The 15,638-nt window shown below is 31.4% G+C and overlaps 2 protein-coding genes across 6 annotated transcripts in view; one reads left to right on the top strand and one right to left on the bottom strand.

The window, feature by feature from the left end:
- LOC145971119 (protein O-mannosyl-transferase TMTC1-like) overlaps positions 1-15,638 on the top strand; it is a 230,681-nt gene that overhangs the window by 191,545 nt on the left and 23,498 nt on the right. For all 5 annotated transcript variants that reach the window (XR_014438770.1, XM_083098435.1, XM_083098434.1 and 2 more), the window contains 4 exons: positions 2,445-2,634; positions 14,217-14,338; positions 14,425-14,589; positions 15,027-15,140. Coding sequence is in view for 4 of the 5 variants with exons in the window: in XM_083098435.1 (XP_082954561.1) it covers positions 2,445-2,634; positions 14,217-14,338; positions 14,425-14,589; positions 15,027-15,140 (591 nt within the window). In the remaining variant the exon portion in view is untranslated. The remainder of the gene's footprint in view (positions 1-2,444; positions 2,635-14,216; positions 14,339-14,424; positions 14,590-15,026; positions 15,141-15,638) is intronic.
- Positions 4,047-5,234, bottom strand: LOC145971237 (uncharacterized). The gene is made up of 2 exons (XM_083098697.1): positions 4,462-5,234; positions 4,047-4,257 (listed from the first exon to the last, which is right to left on the bottom strand). The coding sequence occupies exons 1-2, from the start codon at positions 5,152-5,154 to the stop codon at positions 4,057-4,059; spliced, it is 894 nt and encodes a 297-aa protein (XP_082954823.1). The 5' UTR covers positions 5,155-5,234; the 3' UTR covers positions 4,047-4,056.

Below are 15,638 nucleotides of genomic sequence, written 5' to 3'. Positions count from 1 at the left end.
ATTTTTTTTATTCGGACACATTCTAAACCAATGTTAACAAAGAGTGACAAATACATTTAATATATTCTTAGTCCATGAATCATCACTTTTATGTTACTTTTATATTACCTTTTTCTTCTTCTTCTTCCTATGCATATACAACTTTCTCCTTTCCAAGATATAAGTTTAGATCTATTATTATCGAATTGACATGATGTATGTAATTTGGAAGCTGACGATATCTTAACGTCGCAGAAATACGGGTGGAAAACTTTACCGTTTATGAGCATCGACAGGATCGATACCCGCATATCACGAAGGTGTAGAGGAAAAAGAGGACGGTTGAATGAAAGAGAGGGTAAATTGATGGAAGGGTACGATTAAAAGCTAATGACATCGCGTTTCTACGTGAATGACGGCTTCAAAAGAAAGCTTTTTCTGAAGTTGGTTGGCTTGACAAACGATCGCAAGGCCAGTAAGAAACGGTGTCTAGCGCAAACCGTCTTGATGAAATAGTCTTAATTGAACCAATTGATTAATTCTCCTGCATTAAATATAAAAAAATAAATTTAATGCATAATATATTTTTATATAAACAATAAATAATGCGAAAGCTATTAAGTTTTATGTAAATTTCTAAAGAAAAGAAATTTAATATAATTTATAAATTTTAAGATATACACGAATATATATTTTTTGCTAAAATAACTATTCTTTTATGTTTTTTATTTGACAAAAAAATAACAAAGTATTTCTGTTTTTTGACTTTATCTTTTATTAGTCGCGAATTTATTATTAATTGCGATCTCCGTGCACATTTATTTGGGCAAATTTATGATAGCCATAAAAGTCCATAAATATGAGAATATTCTAGATATTTCTAGATATTTCTAGATTTATAGCAATCTTTGTTATATCCACAATTTACAAAAAGAGTAGACGTGTGGATATATGTCACTTCCTGCCACGCAAACACACATACACATTATCGTTTTTTTTTTCAGAGAAATCCTACTTGTTTCTGTAATATTTTCATGTCGTAATACGTGCATCGCGTTTGATATATGTTACAAATTATTATTTTGATATTCCAGATCATTTTTTATTCTTGCATTACGAGCTTCCGATTCTCGTGTCTTGCGAGCTCGTGAAGCACTCTCATCAATCATTTCAACGAAATGAAAATATAGATAGCCAACGGCAAGAAAAATTATTCGGGAAGAGGACGGCCGTTCAGAGCCGAGATACATTATTGTTTTTGGTTTTTTTTCTGACCTCTACATTGCGTTTTTCACTTCCCAACTGTCCAAGAGATGGATATTAATTAGCATGTAGCAGTACAATATACGTGCTCAAGAGCATGAAACAACAAAGGGATAAATGTCGTTAAATTGTGAGACATTTAAAACAATTGCTGTACGGAATGTAAATTTTGCTTGCGCCAAGGGAGCCATTAGAGAACCACTCTGTATTTAAATTTTAGCACTTCTCAGTACGTTTTTTGATGTACTATTTAACTGTGTTTTATTAGAATACATTAAAAAGTCGTATTACAAAATACATGTGAGTCGTTATCAAGAACTACGACTAGAGAAAATTTATTTAACATGCAATGATACAAGAATTGCGATGTAATTTATGCACACATCGCAATATAAATCACCATCGTATTTCCATTGTAATTTATGTAATGTTTCTCTTATCTACACGTAGATAAATTTAAACTCTCTCGTATCAACTAGGTAATTTATTGAGTGGGTAAGCTTAGAACCTCTTACACCTCGGTGCTACTCGCTTACTTTTCGACTATTCGGTGAATAGAGCCGATGCTGGATGACGTCGCCACATCTGGCGCCGAGGACAATTAGAGGGACTCATGAGCCGTCGGAATTAACACTCACAATGACACGGGCGAATATTTACCGGCGCGTTACGTGGCACGTTGTGTGGGTGGGCTTGTTCGCGAGACAATAGACTTGCCGAGTAAGCCGTCCCAGGGAGCGCGACGATACACCGAGAATATCCCCGTCGACGATCGTACAGACGCTTGCCGTGGAGATACCGGGGAGAGCGTTATATCGGTGATTATATCGGTAGATGCTGATAGTGAGAAAATGGAACCTCGATGTCAGCAACTGGAGGGTACCACTTCAGCCCCATTGGCCGAGTACTTCAGCTCGTGCCAAGAGGACAATACCGATCGTGAGAAGTTGCCTTCGTCGCAACGAACGAGCGGCCAATTTTTCTCGGAAAAAAGCATCAGGGCAAAAATCTGTTTGCCAATTGAGTGTAACGATTTTTTAAGGCAGTTGAATCAGCTCAGAATTAAAAGAATATTATTAACATAATAACAATTGCAATTTAATCTGCGTTTTATTGTGAATTTAAATACAACTTTAGTCATAGCTACATTTTATATATATGTAGCTGTATATATTCAATCGTATTTGTTGTTTTTTTTTCAGATTGTTGACTTTTTGCTACTTGGCATCGTTGAATTGTTGGTTGCTCCTGTGTCCGGCTATACTCTCGCATGATTGGCAAATGGGATCTGTTCCTCTGGTTACATCTTTTACGGATACCAGAAATCTGGCCACCTGTATATTTTTCGGCGGTTGTCTGGTTCTCACGTACAAAGCCTTCACGGATTTCGAGGTGAGTGTGCGAAAATTTGATAATTGACTAACATCGAATAACAGATTACATATTATTACAAAAACATTATCATTATACATTAAATTTTTTTTTCATTCAAACAACAGATAAATCGAATTCTCTTTCTTGGAACTTATATTTTGAGAAAAGATCTAAGATTCCTACATTTCCTATACTTTAATTTGGTATATCAAGAAATGTAAAGAAAGAAAAAAATATTCTTTTCAAGTGGCCGATATCGTAGACTCGCTGACATTATTGGTTATCTTATGAACATAAAATAAAATGAATGGTTATCATCAACAAAATGTCATTCCACGATTAAACGTTTTAACTGGTAAGCCTGGTGTAACAAGAAAGGTAGTATTCCGTGCTTCCAGTTCCTGTCGGTCATGACCGACATAGTCGACGATGATGAAATTGCATTCAGCTCAAGGGTCATAAAGAGACTTGTATAATAACCAAATGACACAAACTCTAATTGTAAGTCACATGCACACCCAAACAAAAAGCGTGTATCTCATAAATTATATCTATTATTCAACGTATCTTTGGAATCATCCATCAATAATAATCATTAAATCTTTGGTTTCATGATCTCTTTAAAGTATACTGTCCGTACGCCGGTTGCCATTTTTACAAAGAGGTCATATCTTTTAATGTCGCTTTTCTATTCCAGGGATTATCTAGCTTTTTGCAAGTTCGAAATGAAAACAGACTTTTTTTCGAACGAGGTCATCCTTATTTTTATGTAGAGCGGTCTATACGTTTACGCGACTGTCCCTGAAGAAAAAGATCTTTTTATAGATGTGATTGCTCTTTATTCCACCATCAGCTCTTTATGTGTGTATATATATATATATATATATATATATATATATATATATATATATATAATATGCTTTAACGCAGTTAGATTTTGTAACTGTTTAAAAAAAATTATAGACTTTTTTCTTATTTTAATATAAACTTTATTTTTAGAGTATCTGTTTAGAGGAAAATAAAATCTTTTTTATGTAGAAAATTTATCGTATAATGAATAATATTTTTAAAAAATCTTATTTTTTTGGATAGATATTTAGATGTTTATTTACAATGCAATATAAATCATGACAATTATATTAAATAAATTGTTGTGCATGTAATAAATCTTGATGATGATGATATTATGCCTGTTTTCACACCAGAGCTATAACTCTAATATCTATCGATGATATTTAATCGTTGTATTAATGAATCGTTATATTATAGAATACGTTGTAGAATTTATAAAGTATATAATATTTATAATAAAATGTATTTTGTATTAAAATAACAGTCTATTTAGCAGTCGTATAAAAATTACGAAAATAGAATTATTAAATTAATTTTAATCGATCAATAATAAATGTATATCATGTATATATTATATAATTGCTTATTCTAACTATTTGAAAGCGGACAATCGGTGCAAAAAATCTGCTTATTCGTTAGTATTGTACGTATTCTTTCATATACTTTTCGTGGAATTAATCGATATGCAATAAGCGGTGGTACGCTGTTTTTGAAGCTTGCTGTTTGAACAGGTCCTTTGGAATTCCTTTTCATCACTAAAATCTCACTGTCCTGTTTCTTGTCTAAGACCTATATAAAATACAATAATTAAAAATTTTACTAATAAACACAAATTAATATATTAATATAAATTAATTTTTTCTATTTGATATTTTTAAAATAATAATTATATATATATATATATGTAATATTTATTTTACGCAATATAGCTTTAATAATTGATTATGTAAAATAATTATTAAGTTTTGATAAAAAAATGCATGATTTATTTACCTTGTACAAATTAGAAACCTGACTAATGAATTCTCTAGTCTCGACGTCTTTATCACATCCGTTTATTTTATCTGATAAATGCAAAGATGTTCGATCAGAAGAAAGATGTTTTTTTCTTCCTTTAGTATCCTTTGATACTGAAGTGATCAATGATGTGGTCGACATTTTGTTATTAATTTGATCATATTTCGTGTCAAGATTTATATTCATATTGTTAGAGATTGATGTCGACGCAGATGACATTGCAGATGTGAGCGAACGTTGTGTTTCTTCAGCATTGACAGAAGAGTCTGAAGTACCCATAATGCCATACTTTTCTTTGTTTATTACTTGAGTTTTTGCATGCGCATCATTAGATGATAGCGTTGCCAGTTTATCATCTAAAATGTTTTTTCCTTCACTCTTATTCTTTATCCGTTTTAAAGCAATCATCTCGGCTGAAGCATCTGAAATAGCATTCTGAATTTTTGTCTCAGCATTCCAACTATCTTCTAATTTGCTTCGATCTTTTAGGTGAATATCATGTTGTTTGGTTTCAATATTGTTAGTGGTTGCTGCTTCTGCTGTTTCTGAATGAATAGCAACTTTCTCAGTTGTTTTCGAATCATTAAACTTATCCTTATCTGTGTGTTCTTTCGCAAAAGTATCTGATGGCCAGTTATTCAAATGTTCTTTTTTGATCTTATTGTACATTTTAATTCCTTCTAATGTTGATAAGTTAAAAATGATTTCTCCATCTTTTTTAACTTTTCCATTTTCAACAATAATTTCATTCGTAGCTGGTATTGTTACGTAAGAATTCCCTGACGATATCGATTTAATGTTATGTTGGCTATCTGGAGCATTACTTGAAAAGGATCGCGTTTTATACAAATCTTCTTGTTGATTAGGGTAATTGCTGCCTTTTGTTTTAATCATTGTGTTTACCGTTGCAGAGTTTTCATAGTCATCTTTCATGATTTTGAAATTCGCGCTTTCGCTCTGTGTTTTAGAAAACAAGTCCGACAATGTTTCCGAAAGATTTTTTATAATTACATCTTTCTGGAAAATGTTTTTATTTTCTGTTAACTTCGACGGGGGATTAATTAATAGATTGAATAAGCTGTTTGGATCAATATTTTTTATATCATTAAAAGATATTGTTTTTAGAGCAGCATCTAAAGCTTTTTTTATATTGTTATTTTTTATTTCTGTTTCTGTATATGAATTAGATGACGATGTCACTTGAGACAATTTATTTTGTTCTGTGTCTTTAAATTCATTGGAAATTATTGTTTGTCCTGATTTGTTTCTGTTAAGAATACCCATGGTCTTATTTTTTAGAATATCTGTATGATTTTTATTTTGCGCTTTAGATTTTGCATGAAAATTACTTGATGTTCCAGTTAATTTTTCGGGATCATATTTGCTGGTACGATCTATATAACTGGAGATATTGGAATCCGATGATGCGATAGAATTTGAAGTAATCAAATGTTGTTTCTTATAAATTTTCGATTTACTTTTTTGCATGTTTTGTGTGTCTACAAATGGATTAATTAACAATGTCGCTTTCAATAAATTATTTTGATGTTCGTATTTAACATTGCTTATTGCTTGTTTTAATGCTGCAGCATCTTCACTATTATAAATTTGTCGTAAAAAGTTGTTATTGTTCTGTTTGGCTTTCATTATCTTTTGATTTTTAGAATCTTCAATGTGTAATATTTCTTTTTGCTTATTTGGATTATTAATGGAAGTTACTAATGATGTGGGTGCTTGTGTAACCATAAATATCCGTTTTTTATCGTTTAGTGCATTTCTTGAATGTATATTGTCTATTTGTGATGCAGTGTATAAGTTGGATGATGATGATATATGTGATGGGTCTTGTGTATTAGTGCTTTTGACATTATTCGAAGATATTGCAGATGTCACGATATTGTGAGCTTTTAAACTTTTTCCTATATTATTAATAGTGTTTTTATTTCCTGCATATTCTTTTATATCACTGGAAGATGTCATTTGTGTTGATTTTCGCCGAAGATTTGAATCATATCCACGTTTTTGTATTTCTGCATACGAATTGGATAACGATTCTTCTTTAGATATCTTTTTTACACCATCTTGATATTTATCTTTAATAATGTTGGAGCTTGTTTCTTTTGTTGATATGATTGCATCAAGATTATTTTTCAATATTTTCCTCCTATTTTCATTTCTCGTATGCGTATCGTGGAGCTTTGAATCAGATAATAAGTTCTTATTTAGCTTGTCTTGTCGTACATTTTCAAAATTATCAGAAATCGCGGAATTTGTTAATGTTTCTATACTTGCATTAATGCGTTCTTCTTTCCGAGCATTTGAATCATTTTTACTTTCTATTTGCGATTTCGCATATGAATTAGATTTCGCTGAATCTCTTATTAGTTTTTTTTTAGATTTACTCTCAACTTCTTCGAGAGACTTTGCCTGTGCTGACGTTGCGGCTCTTCCAGTAACTTTTAAACCTTCTTTTAGAATATCACTATATTTGTGTTGCACTTTTGTGCGTGAGTTAGATGCCGTTGCATCTTTTAATAATTCTTGATGCACATTTTCCATTTTGTTAGAGTTTGTTCCTTTCGAAAATTCGATATCTGAAGTAACTATTTTATGATGTTTTAATTTATTTTGCTGTGATTTTTTTTCTTTTGCGTCATTTTTAAAATGTTCAATGAAACGTTGAGAATTTGATACTTCTGCTCTTGCTCCTTCAGTATTTGCCATATCTGCTTTGTGATTGCCATGCAAACGATATTGTTTATCTATTTTTACGATATTTGTGGGATCAAATACAGATTTTTCTTGCATTGAATCGTATGCATCTTTCTTATTATTATTGGCTGTTGATTTTGGGGATACTGTTTTTACAATAGTTTCTTTTCTATTTTGTGATTTTGCATTTGAAGATGATGATATTGTTTGGAATTTAGTATTCCATTTATTAATATTATTACGAGTCTCTGAATTAACGGCTTCCTTTTTCCTTAAAATATCTGATTTATGATCAATCATCGATTGAATTTCTGTATCAATTGAAAAAATTAATCCATGTCGATGCTTATCTTGGATATTAGTATTGGCTTTTCTGTTAACATTCGACAGAATATCTGATTTATGCTGATCTCTTTGCGACACCTCTGCATATAAGTCATCTGATATCACTTTTAATATATTGTTTCCATTCTCGCTATTAAAACTATTTAAAGTTGCTAAATCCATCGATAATTTATCTATGTTATTATCTCCTTTCACTCGCCTGGAATTAATCTTACTTTTTATATCAGAATTATCAGCATTAATTTCATTTTTATCTTTTATCTTATTGTTTGTCTCTATTTTTTCATTCGAAATAACTGACTTATCTCTTAGTAAATCATTATGATATACGTTATTAGCGCTATTAGATATTGTTTCCATTGTTATTTGGTTTGCAATATTTTTAAATTTTTCTTTCGACATATTGAAATTATTTCGTCTTTTTTGTGCTTCTTTGGAGATTTCGGATAACGTTGCCTCTTTTACTAAATCATTTTGTGATTGTTTGTTGTTAGTGGAAGAAAAGGATTTTGATAACGCAATATCCATTGATTTTTTATTATTTTCCACGATATCCATATGATTCTTCTTTTCTTCTTCCGATCTGCTATGTGAATCAGTTAAAGATGACATTGTTAGCCATTTATTTTTATATTTATTTTCAATATTATTTGAGATCTTTGATGCTGCTAAATCATTGGTTATAATTTTTTCTTTTTTTAATTGATTTAAATCATATTCTTTATGTGTCCCCGATTTCGCTTTTGAATTACTTGATGATGATGCCTTTATTACATTCTCAGTGCCAGTGGAAGTTACTGTCTTTACCGATGTTACTGCATTTGATGCATTTTTTAATTTTGGTATAATAATTTCGTCTTTTTCAATACTATCATTATTAACGAATTTCTTGATATTGTTCTTATTTGTTGGATCAGAAAGCAACTTTGCTTTTAATATGTTATCTTTCTGTCTATATTTATCATGATTGATAAGTGCCGATATTGTTAATGTTGTAGTATTAGCAGTTTTTGGTTCATTTTTTTGTATGTTTAAATTATTTTTACTTGCAGTTTGTGATGATGATGACGTATGCAATACATTATGCTCATTCATATCAAAAATATTGTTAGAAGTTATGCTCGCCTTTCCATTTTTATTTAATATTTGTGATTTTCCGAACGAAGAAGACGATGATAAAGAATTTATTGACTCTTGTTTTTTATATTGATGAGGATTTTTATCTTGATACGAATTTCTAATAACATTCGAAACAGTTTCTCCTATTTTTGTTGTTGTGTCGATATTGTCTTTGTGGCTTATTTTCATATTATCCGAATAATGCTTATTTTTTATATGCTTTTCTTTTAACCATTTAGAAGATAATATTGATTTTGATAAATCAAGCCAATGTCCATTGTCACTATTATTGAAAACTGTAGATTGTATTGACACTTCTGTAGGGGAAACATTTATTCTGTTCTTCTGTAAATTATCATGTTTATATTCCGCTTGTGATTTCTCCGAGGATGGAACAGATGACGAAGAAAATGCTTTTTTTAAATGAAATCGATTTTTATCTTTTATAATATTGTGCAACGTTGAGTCTGCTGATGCTTTTAAAATAGAATTTATTTGATTATCTTCATTATTTATTAAATGACTTTCCGAATGGGACATTTTGGAAGAATCTTCATTATTTATTAAATGACTTTTCGAATGGGACATTTTGGAAGATGACAAATTTTGAAGCAACCATTCATTTTTTACATTATTAGATGTTGCAGTCGATGACGTTTTTACATTAGCATCTCTCTGATCGCTGTTATAATAGTTCAATGTTTGCTCCATTTTTATTTTAGATTTGATAGAGGAATTATTAGCCGTTCCTGGCATTACTCCTGATTTAGCAGTACTTATAGCAATACTATTCTTCAAATCATTTGAATATTTTTCAGATTCTACTTCAGATTTCAATTTAGGAAATGTTGATGTGTTTTCTAATATGGACTTTTGTTTATTTTTTACACCAACAAAGATTGTTGCATCCGCTGATGCTTTTGCATTTGTATTATATTTCTTATTATTTTGATAATTCCAAGATCCAATTTGTGATTTCGCAGAAGCTGTAGAAGAAGCATTTTGTATATTAGATCGAGATTTATCCATCGTATCGTTCGATGAAGCTACTTTTATCAGTGTTTTCACATTCGCATTGATTTCACTTTTTAATTTTTTATTTGAATAGCGAATTGTATTCGTTTGTAATTTAGACTTTGAAGAACCGGATATCTTATCATTATAATCTTGGTAACCATTTTCTGTGCTATTGGAAGATATTTTTTCATCTGATACCTGCTGTATAGCTACAATTTTTTTAGTATTATCTGATTCAGATGTTTTTAACGATGTGGATTGAAGATTACTTTTAGATTCAGTAGATTGCGCCGCTTTTACAGTCTGCTTTGTATTAATATCAACATTTTCGTTTCCTCCGTAAGTGTCATAAACACGTTCCGTTTCTCTCTGAACATCTGCGTGAGGATTCTTTAATGACATTAATTCCCATGAGATCTGAGCAAAATTATTATTGTTATTTATCGTTTTTGTTGGTTTTTTATTGCTAAATTCTGTATGTAATGTAGTATCGACCGTCGAACCATCAGAAATTAAATTTTTTACACGTGCAACAATTTTGTTTCTATTTTTTATATTAGTCTGGCTTTCTATTTTTCCTTCGTTAGTTGATGTTATTTTATTAATTTCTATAGACTGCATAACTGGGCTAGACAGATTCGTATGCTTTTTCAGGTAACGATGTTTATCCTCTCCTGAAACGTATTTTTTTTCTTTTCCATTTAATAATATTTTTTCATGTTTAGCGTTATTTTGCTTTTTACCTTCTTTGATAATAGAAGATTCAAGTGATGCATTTGATTCATTATTTCCTTGCTTTTGTTCTTGAATAAAATATATATATCTATTCCTATCAAATTCAGTTGCATCTGATGCAGTTGATGATTTCATGCTATCAGCTTGTTGATTTAAACTATGGTAATTGTCTTGATTACGATGCTTATATTGATTATAGGTTCTATGGAGATTATATTTATTATTATCCTTATGATAATTTTGTTTATTATGACTACGATAATTGTGTTGATTATGTTTGTCACTCTTTTCATATTGGCTATGCCGATCGTAGGATAAATGTTTGTCAGATGTGATCATTTGCGATTCTTTTGATATTTTAACATTATCAGTAAATTTCTTTTCTTGGTTTAAATTATCGTAATCAACTTGTATTCTCTTTAAATCTTCGGCAGATTCAATTTTTTCATCGTCATCTATTTCTCGACTATCGAAATCATAATTAATATCATAAAGTGTATATGCCTTTCCGTGTTTATGAGCCGGAAATTTTGGTATCGATAGTTTAGCATTATAATCATCGATGTCGACAACTTCTATTGACGTTCTATAATCCATATCTTTTCCGTTTAAATCTATATATTTTTTTCTGGTTTTTAAGTAATTTTGTTCATCCGAAACTTCTTCATTTGAAATTTGTTTATCTGATGATACGGCTCTATAATGATTCTCGTTAATTGAAGGTATTGTTTCTATTGATGTCGCAGTGGTGGTAATTTCTTGATTTATTTTTAAATTATTATAATTCTTATTTTGACTTCCCATCAACGTCTTTGGATCTAAGTGCTTTGTTTTCGAAGAGACAGTAGAGCCTTCATATCCGCTGATGCTGTGATGCACTTTTTGATTTCCCAGATGTGTTTTTGAATGAGATAACGATGAATGGGCTAACGATGAGCCGATCGGTGGGTAACTTTTAATTCCACTAAAATCCATTTTAATTTCCGTTGACGGCACATTATTATTAATTGTAGAGTGCGTCCTTCCTAAGAGACCATACTCGTTCTCAGTTTTCGATCCATCATTAATCGATGGCAACGCGAGCACGTTATTTATACGTTTGTTTCCTTTATCATCAGATAAACTCGACGAAAATGATGTTGCATTGTTGGCAGTACTACTCTGATCTCTCGAATGATAATGTTTGATATCGATGTTTACAGGTTCCTGTGTAGATATGCCCGTGAAAATTTTCGTTATTAACATGTTTCCTGCTTGTTTGTTTTCAATTCCCTCCTTCGTTTCAGCTGACGTTGTAGAATGGACAATAGAACGCTGAATTTCATTCAGATTCTGTTTATTTCTATTTCTGATATCTTTTTCGTTATACGAATCAATTGATGAATCATATTGAAATAAAGATTCCGCAAATTTATTATAATTATTTTCGTCTTCTTCATTAATATTTATCTTTTCTAAAAATTTATGTGCTTCCCAAGGTTTAATATAAATTTTTTCAACATCTTCTCCAGGTTCAAATAATGTTTTAAATATAAACTTTTTTCTATATCCTTCTTCCTCGTCTGATGTTTCGAATTCATACGATTCTGCAGAGTGAGAGGCATGAGATGCTTGTGCTCTAGGATAATCCGTACGCGTCCATTTTGCATGCTTCCGTTTTGGAATATTGTTTCCTGTTTCCTGATCTTTTGTTATACGGAAGTCCATATGCGGTGCGTATACGTGTGAAGATGTATGTTGTAACCCGGTATCCTCTTCATCTTCGTAGGATGACAGTTCGTGCGTGTGACGTGATACTGTAAGTTTATGGAGCATTTCATTTGTGTCGTGACCGTGCTTCTCGCCCGAGGTACTCCGCAGTTTAGACGATGGATGCTTCTGATGTTCTGATTTATGCAATAATTTTGTAGAACGATCGATATCTGCAATGTCAACTATAGAATCAGATAGCGTATGTTTTATCTCGCGGTGATCGTGGTTCGTTGATTTGGATTTAGATCGCGATATCGAAAATTCATGATTATCCGCATTTTCGATCTCCAAGTGGTTATTTTCGTTATTGTCTATTATTTTTGTATTATGTGATGGTCTGAAAGGGTATTTAAAAATATTCGTATCGAACGGCGACTCAGACAGCAGCCACGTGCTAAAATCGTCGTTATCGTAAAGATTTTTGTATTCCGCTGCTTTAGCTGTCTTTGCTTTCGCTTGAGCCAATATTTTACTAATTGCAGCCGGACCATTTAAAGCCTCAGCGACAGTTGCTTTTTTGGATTTTAACACTTTGTTTCCGTCGTTTAATTTGAGTAGATGTTCGGATATACCTCCTGTATTAGAATTAGCCCATAAAAGTTCTGAAGTAGATGCTCTTAAATCTCTCTTGACACGATCATTATTTTTCTCTATTTTTTCATCGATGGATGCAGATTCTTTTATTTTAGAAATATCATTGATATTGTCGAATAATGAATTATCGGATAATTTACTTTTTGGTATTAAAGTTTTAGAAAAGTTCGATTCTTGATAAATTAACTTATCGAGCAAAGATTTATTATCCGCTTGATGTATTTTGTCAGTGTTGTCCAAATCCTGTATATTTATAAATTGAATAATTTTAACCATATAGAAATACGAAATTTTTAATTAAAAGTTGATTTCTCATTAAATATCATGTGTTATAATTATTATCATATGCAATATTTAAATACATAGTGATACAATATTAATGCGATTTTTGCTACGCAATAATGTATTATTTTAAGCAAAAACAGGAAACTGCAACGGAAATTTTACGTTAAAATTTATATGAGATAAATGCTTTAAAATTCGAAATACATTAATATACATATCTGTAAAAGTTGTATATAAAGCTGTTTTAAGATGTTTTAAATAATATTATGATTGTCTCTCTTACAACACATATTGGAAACACACAGAAAAAAATTAAATTTTGAAATTATTTCTTAAATGACTTTTGGCTAGAATATTATTTATTATTTATTGCGTTTCTATTAATAATTAGAGTCAAACATACCTTACGATTTAAAAAATTTAAGTCTCCTCCCCAATCTTTTCCACTGGACGCTTCATCCGAATATTCCTTTCCTGCAAGAGTCAGATCACTTCCATCGTTTATATAATTTGATTGACCCACACCTTTGTCATTTGATTTTTCATGATGCAGATTAGACGATACAAAGCTCCAGCACAAGAGAGACGATAAGATCACTGAAATTTTCATCATTTCTTTCTTCACTTCTCGATAAAAACTGCTACTTGTTATCGTTTGTCGTTGGACTTTATACTCTTCCTAGCAATTGTAAAAACATTCTGTTTCCTCGCAAATGTGGGTATACACGTTTAAATGTTGTTTGAAAGCATTACACAGGATTTCGTTTTATCCCCCCATTTAATTTTAATTTATTTACATCTACATTTTTTTGCGAAAGTATATTTTTCGGTATTTTAGAATTTATCTTTTAGAATCTTTCATGAATAAAAATGTATCAAATCGGAATGTTGCGTTTTGAATCGTTATCCGTTATACATTTAAAACTTGCGAGCGCACAATTTAAACATAATTTCATGAGTATGGCGAGTTTCATATGTAAAAGCAGTATAAACTCGTAGTATAACATAAACTTTAATCGAGTACGTTCACCCAGCATGATGAAACTTACGCAGAGTAGTTTGTTCTCGAAGAGATCTCGATGCAGAAGAGCTAAATTGAACAAGGATTTTAACCTTGCATTTATCAGCGAATGTTTTCAATGATACGTCATATCTCTTTTTTTTATTTTTAGCAACAGAGGCATCCGCCTCTCGTTCTTGGTTGGATGTTCCTGGTATTGCCGTTCCTACCTGCGTCCAATCTTTTCGTCACCGTGGGTTTCGTCGTAGCGGAACGAGTTTTATATACGCCGAGGTAATTTCACTAAAGCCTTATAAATTATAACATAATCGCAATGATTATTATAACGAATGATATGAATTTTTTACGTAATTTTACAGCGTTGGATGGATTATTTTGATCGTCTACGGTATGCAAGTGAGCTGGACTGCTGTGCCGCGACGAAGAAGCTGGATCACTACAGGCGTAGTTTTCCTGCTTGTTCTAGGTTGTTTCAGAACGGTTCTTCGGAATAACGATTGGACGTCTAGAGAAACTTTAATCAAGTACGTGATCAAAGATTATTTTACATGTTACACGTTTTATTAACTTAAATTAATTTGTTTGAGAAATCCTCTGATTAATCAATAGTAACGTTACAAAGCGTGCATGTAACTTTAAATAAACTTTTCGCAGTAATGGCAAATATATAGAATCGTTGCATGCAATTTGAGTCTCGCGATTACGACAAAAATGATTTTGTCACGCGAAGATATCGTGGACATATATGGCGAGTGCTTAGTTCCGGCTTAAACAAGAAGTCTGGCATAGTGCCAGTGTTGTATACATTCACGAACTTGATGCAGACACTAGGCGCCGATTGGCTATGTATGGGACTGCAAAACATAACTAACGTAGATACGGGATGACGACGGTGACACGGTCGTATCGGGGTCGAGAGAGAGAGGATGGTCCCGTCTGACCTCAAATCATCTTGTTTCAGAGCGGGGTTGCGGTCTCTGCCCTACAATGCCAAGATGCATTACAACTTTGCTAATTTCCTCAAAGACACATCGCAACCGAATCTTGCGGTCCACCATTACCAGTTGGCCCTCTGGTAAGTATGTTTCTCTTTCTTGCATATGGTGTACAAAATCTCAAAGTGCACGTTGGAACAAAAGTGACGTTTGTCAATTTGCGTGAGGATAGCATTTTTAATTACTTCAATTCTGGCAATTCAAAGATGTACTCCGTATATTTCGTATAAAACTGTCTCTTGTTATCTCCAAGTCATGGAATAACGTAGATGTTGTTCCCATTCACGTAATCAATATTCTGCGCTTCATTGTTTTGAAGTGTGCACAATCTCTTAATTATATATTATAATTTAGTAAAAAAATTATTTCTTAAGCACTTACAATGTTTACAAATTATATCTCGAACCTTATATTCTTATATTTTAATAAAAAGTGAAATCTTTTAATTTTAAATTTTTTATTTGTTAATAACAAAAACTTAGTTGATTATTCGTATGTATTGTATTTAAATTTCTAAAATGAATGCTTCTTATTCTACTTGGTTTGTGAATAAACTTGGTTTTTTGTATGCTTTAAAT

Source organism: Camponotus vicinus, unplaced genomic scaffold (genome assembly GCF_025532165.1).
Source record: "Camponotus vicinus isolate PSW18456_S1 unplaced genomic scaffold, iyCamVici1.0 SCAF_4, whole genome shotgun sequence".
NCBI lineage: Eukaryota > Metazoa > Arthropoda > Insecta > Hymenoptera > Formicidae > Camponotus > Camponotus vicinus.
Note: the sequence above shows the minus strand (reverse complement) of the source record. Positions and strands in the feature narration are given on the sequence as shown.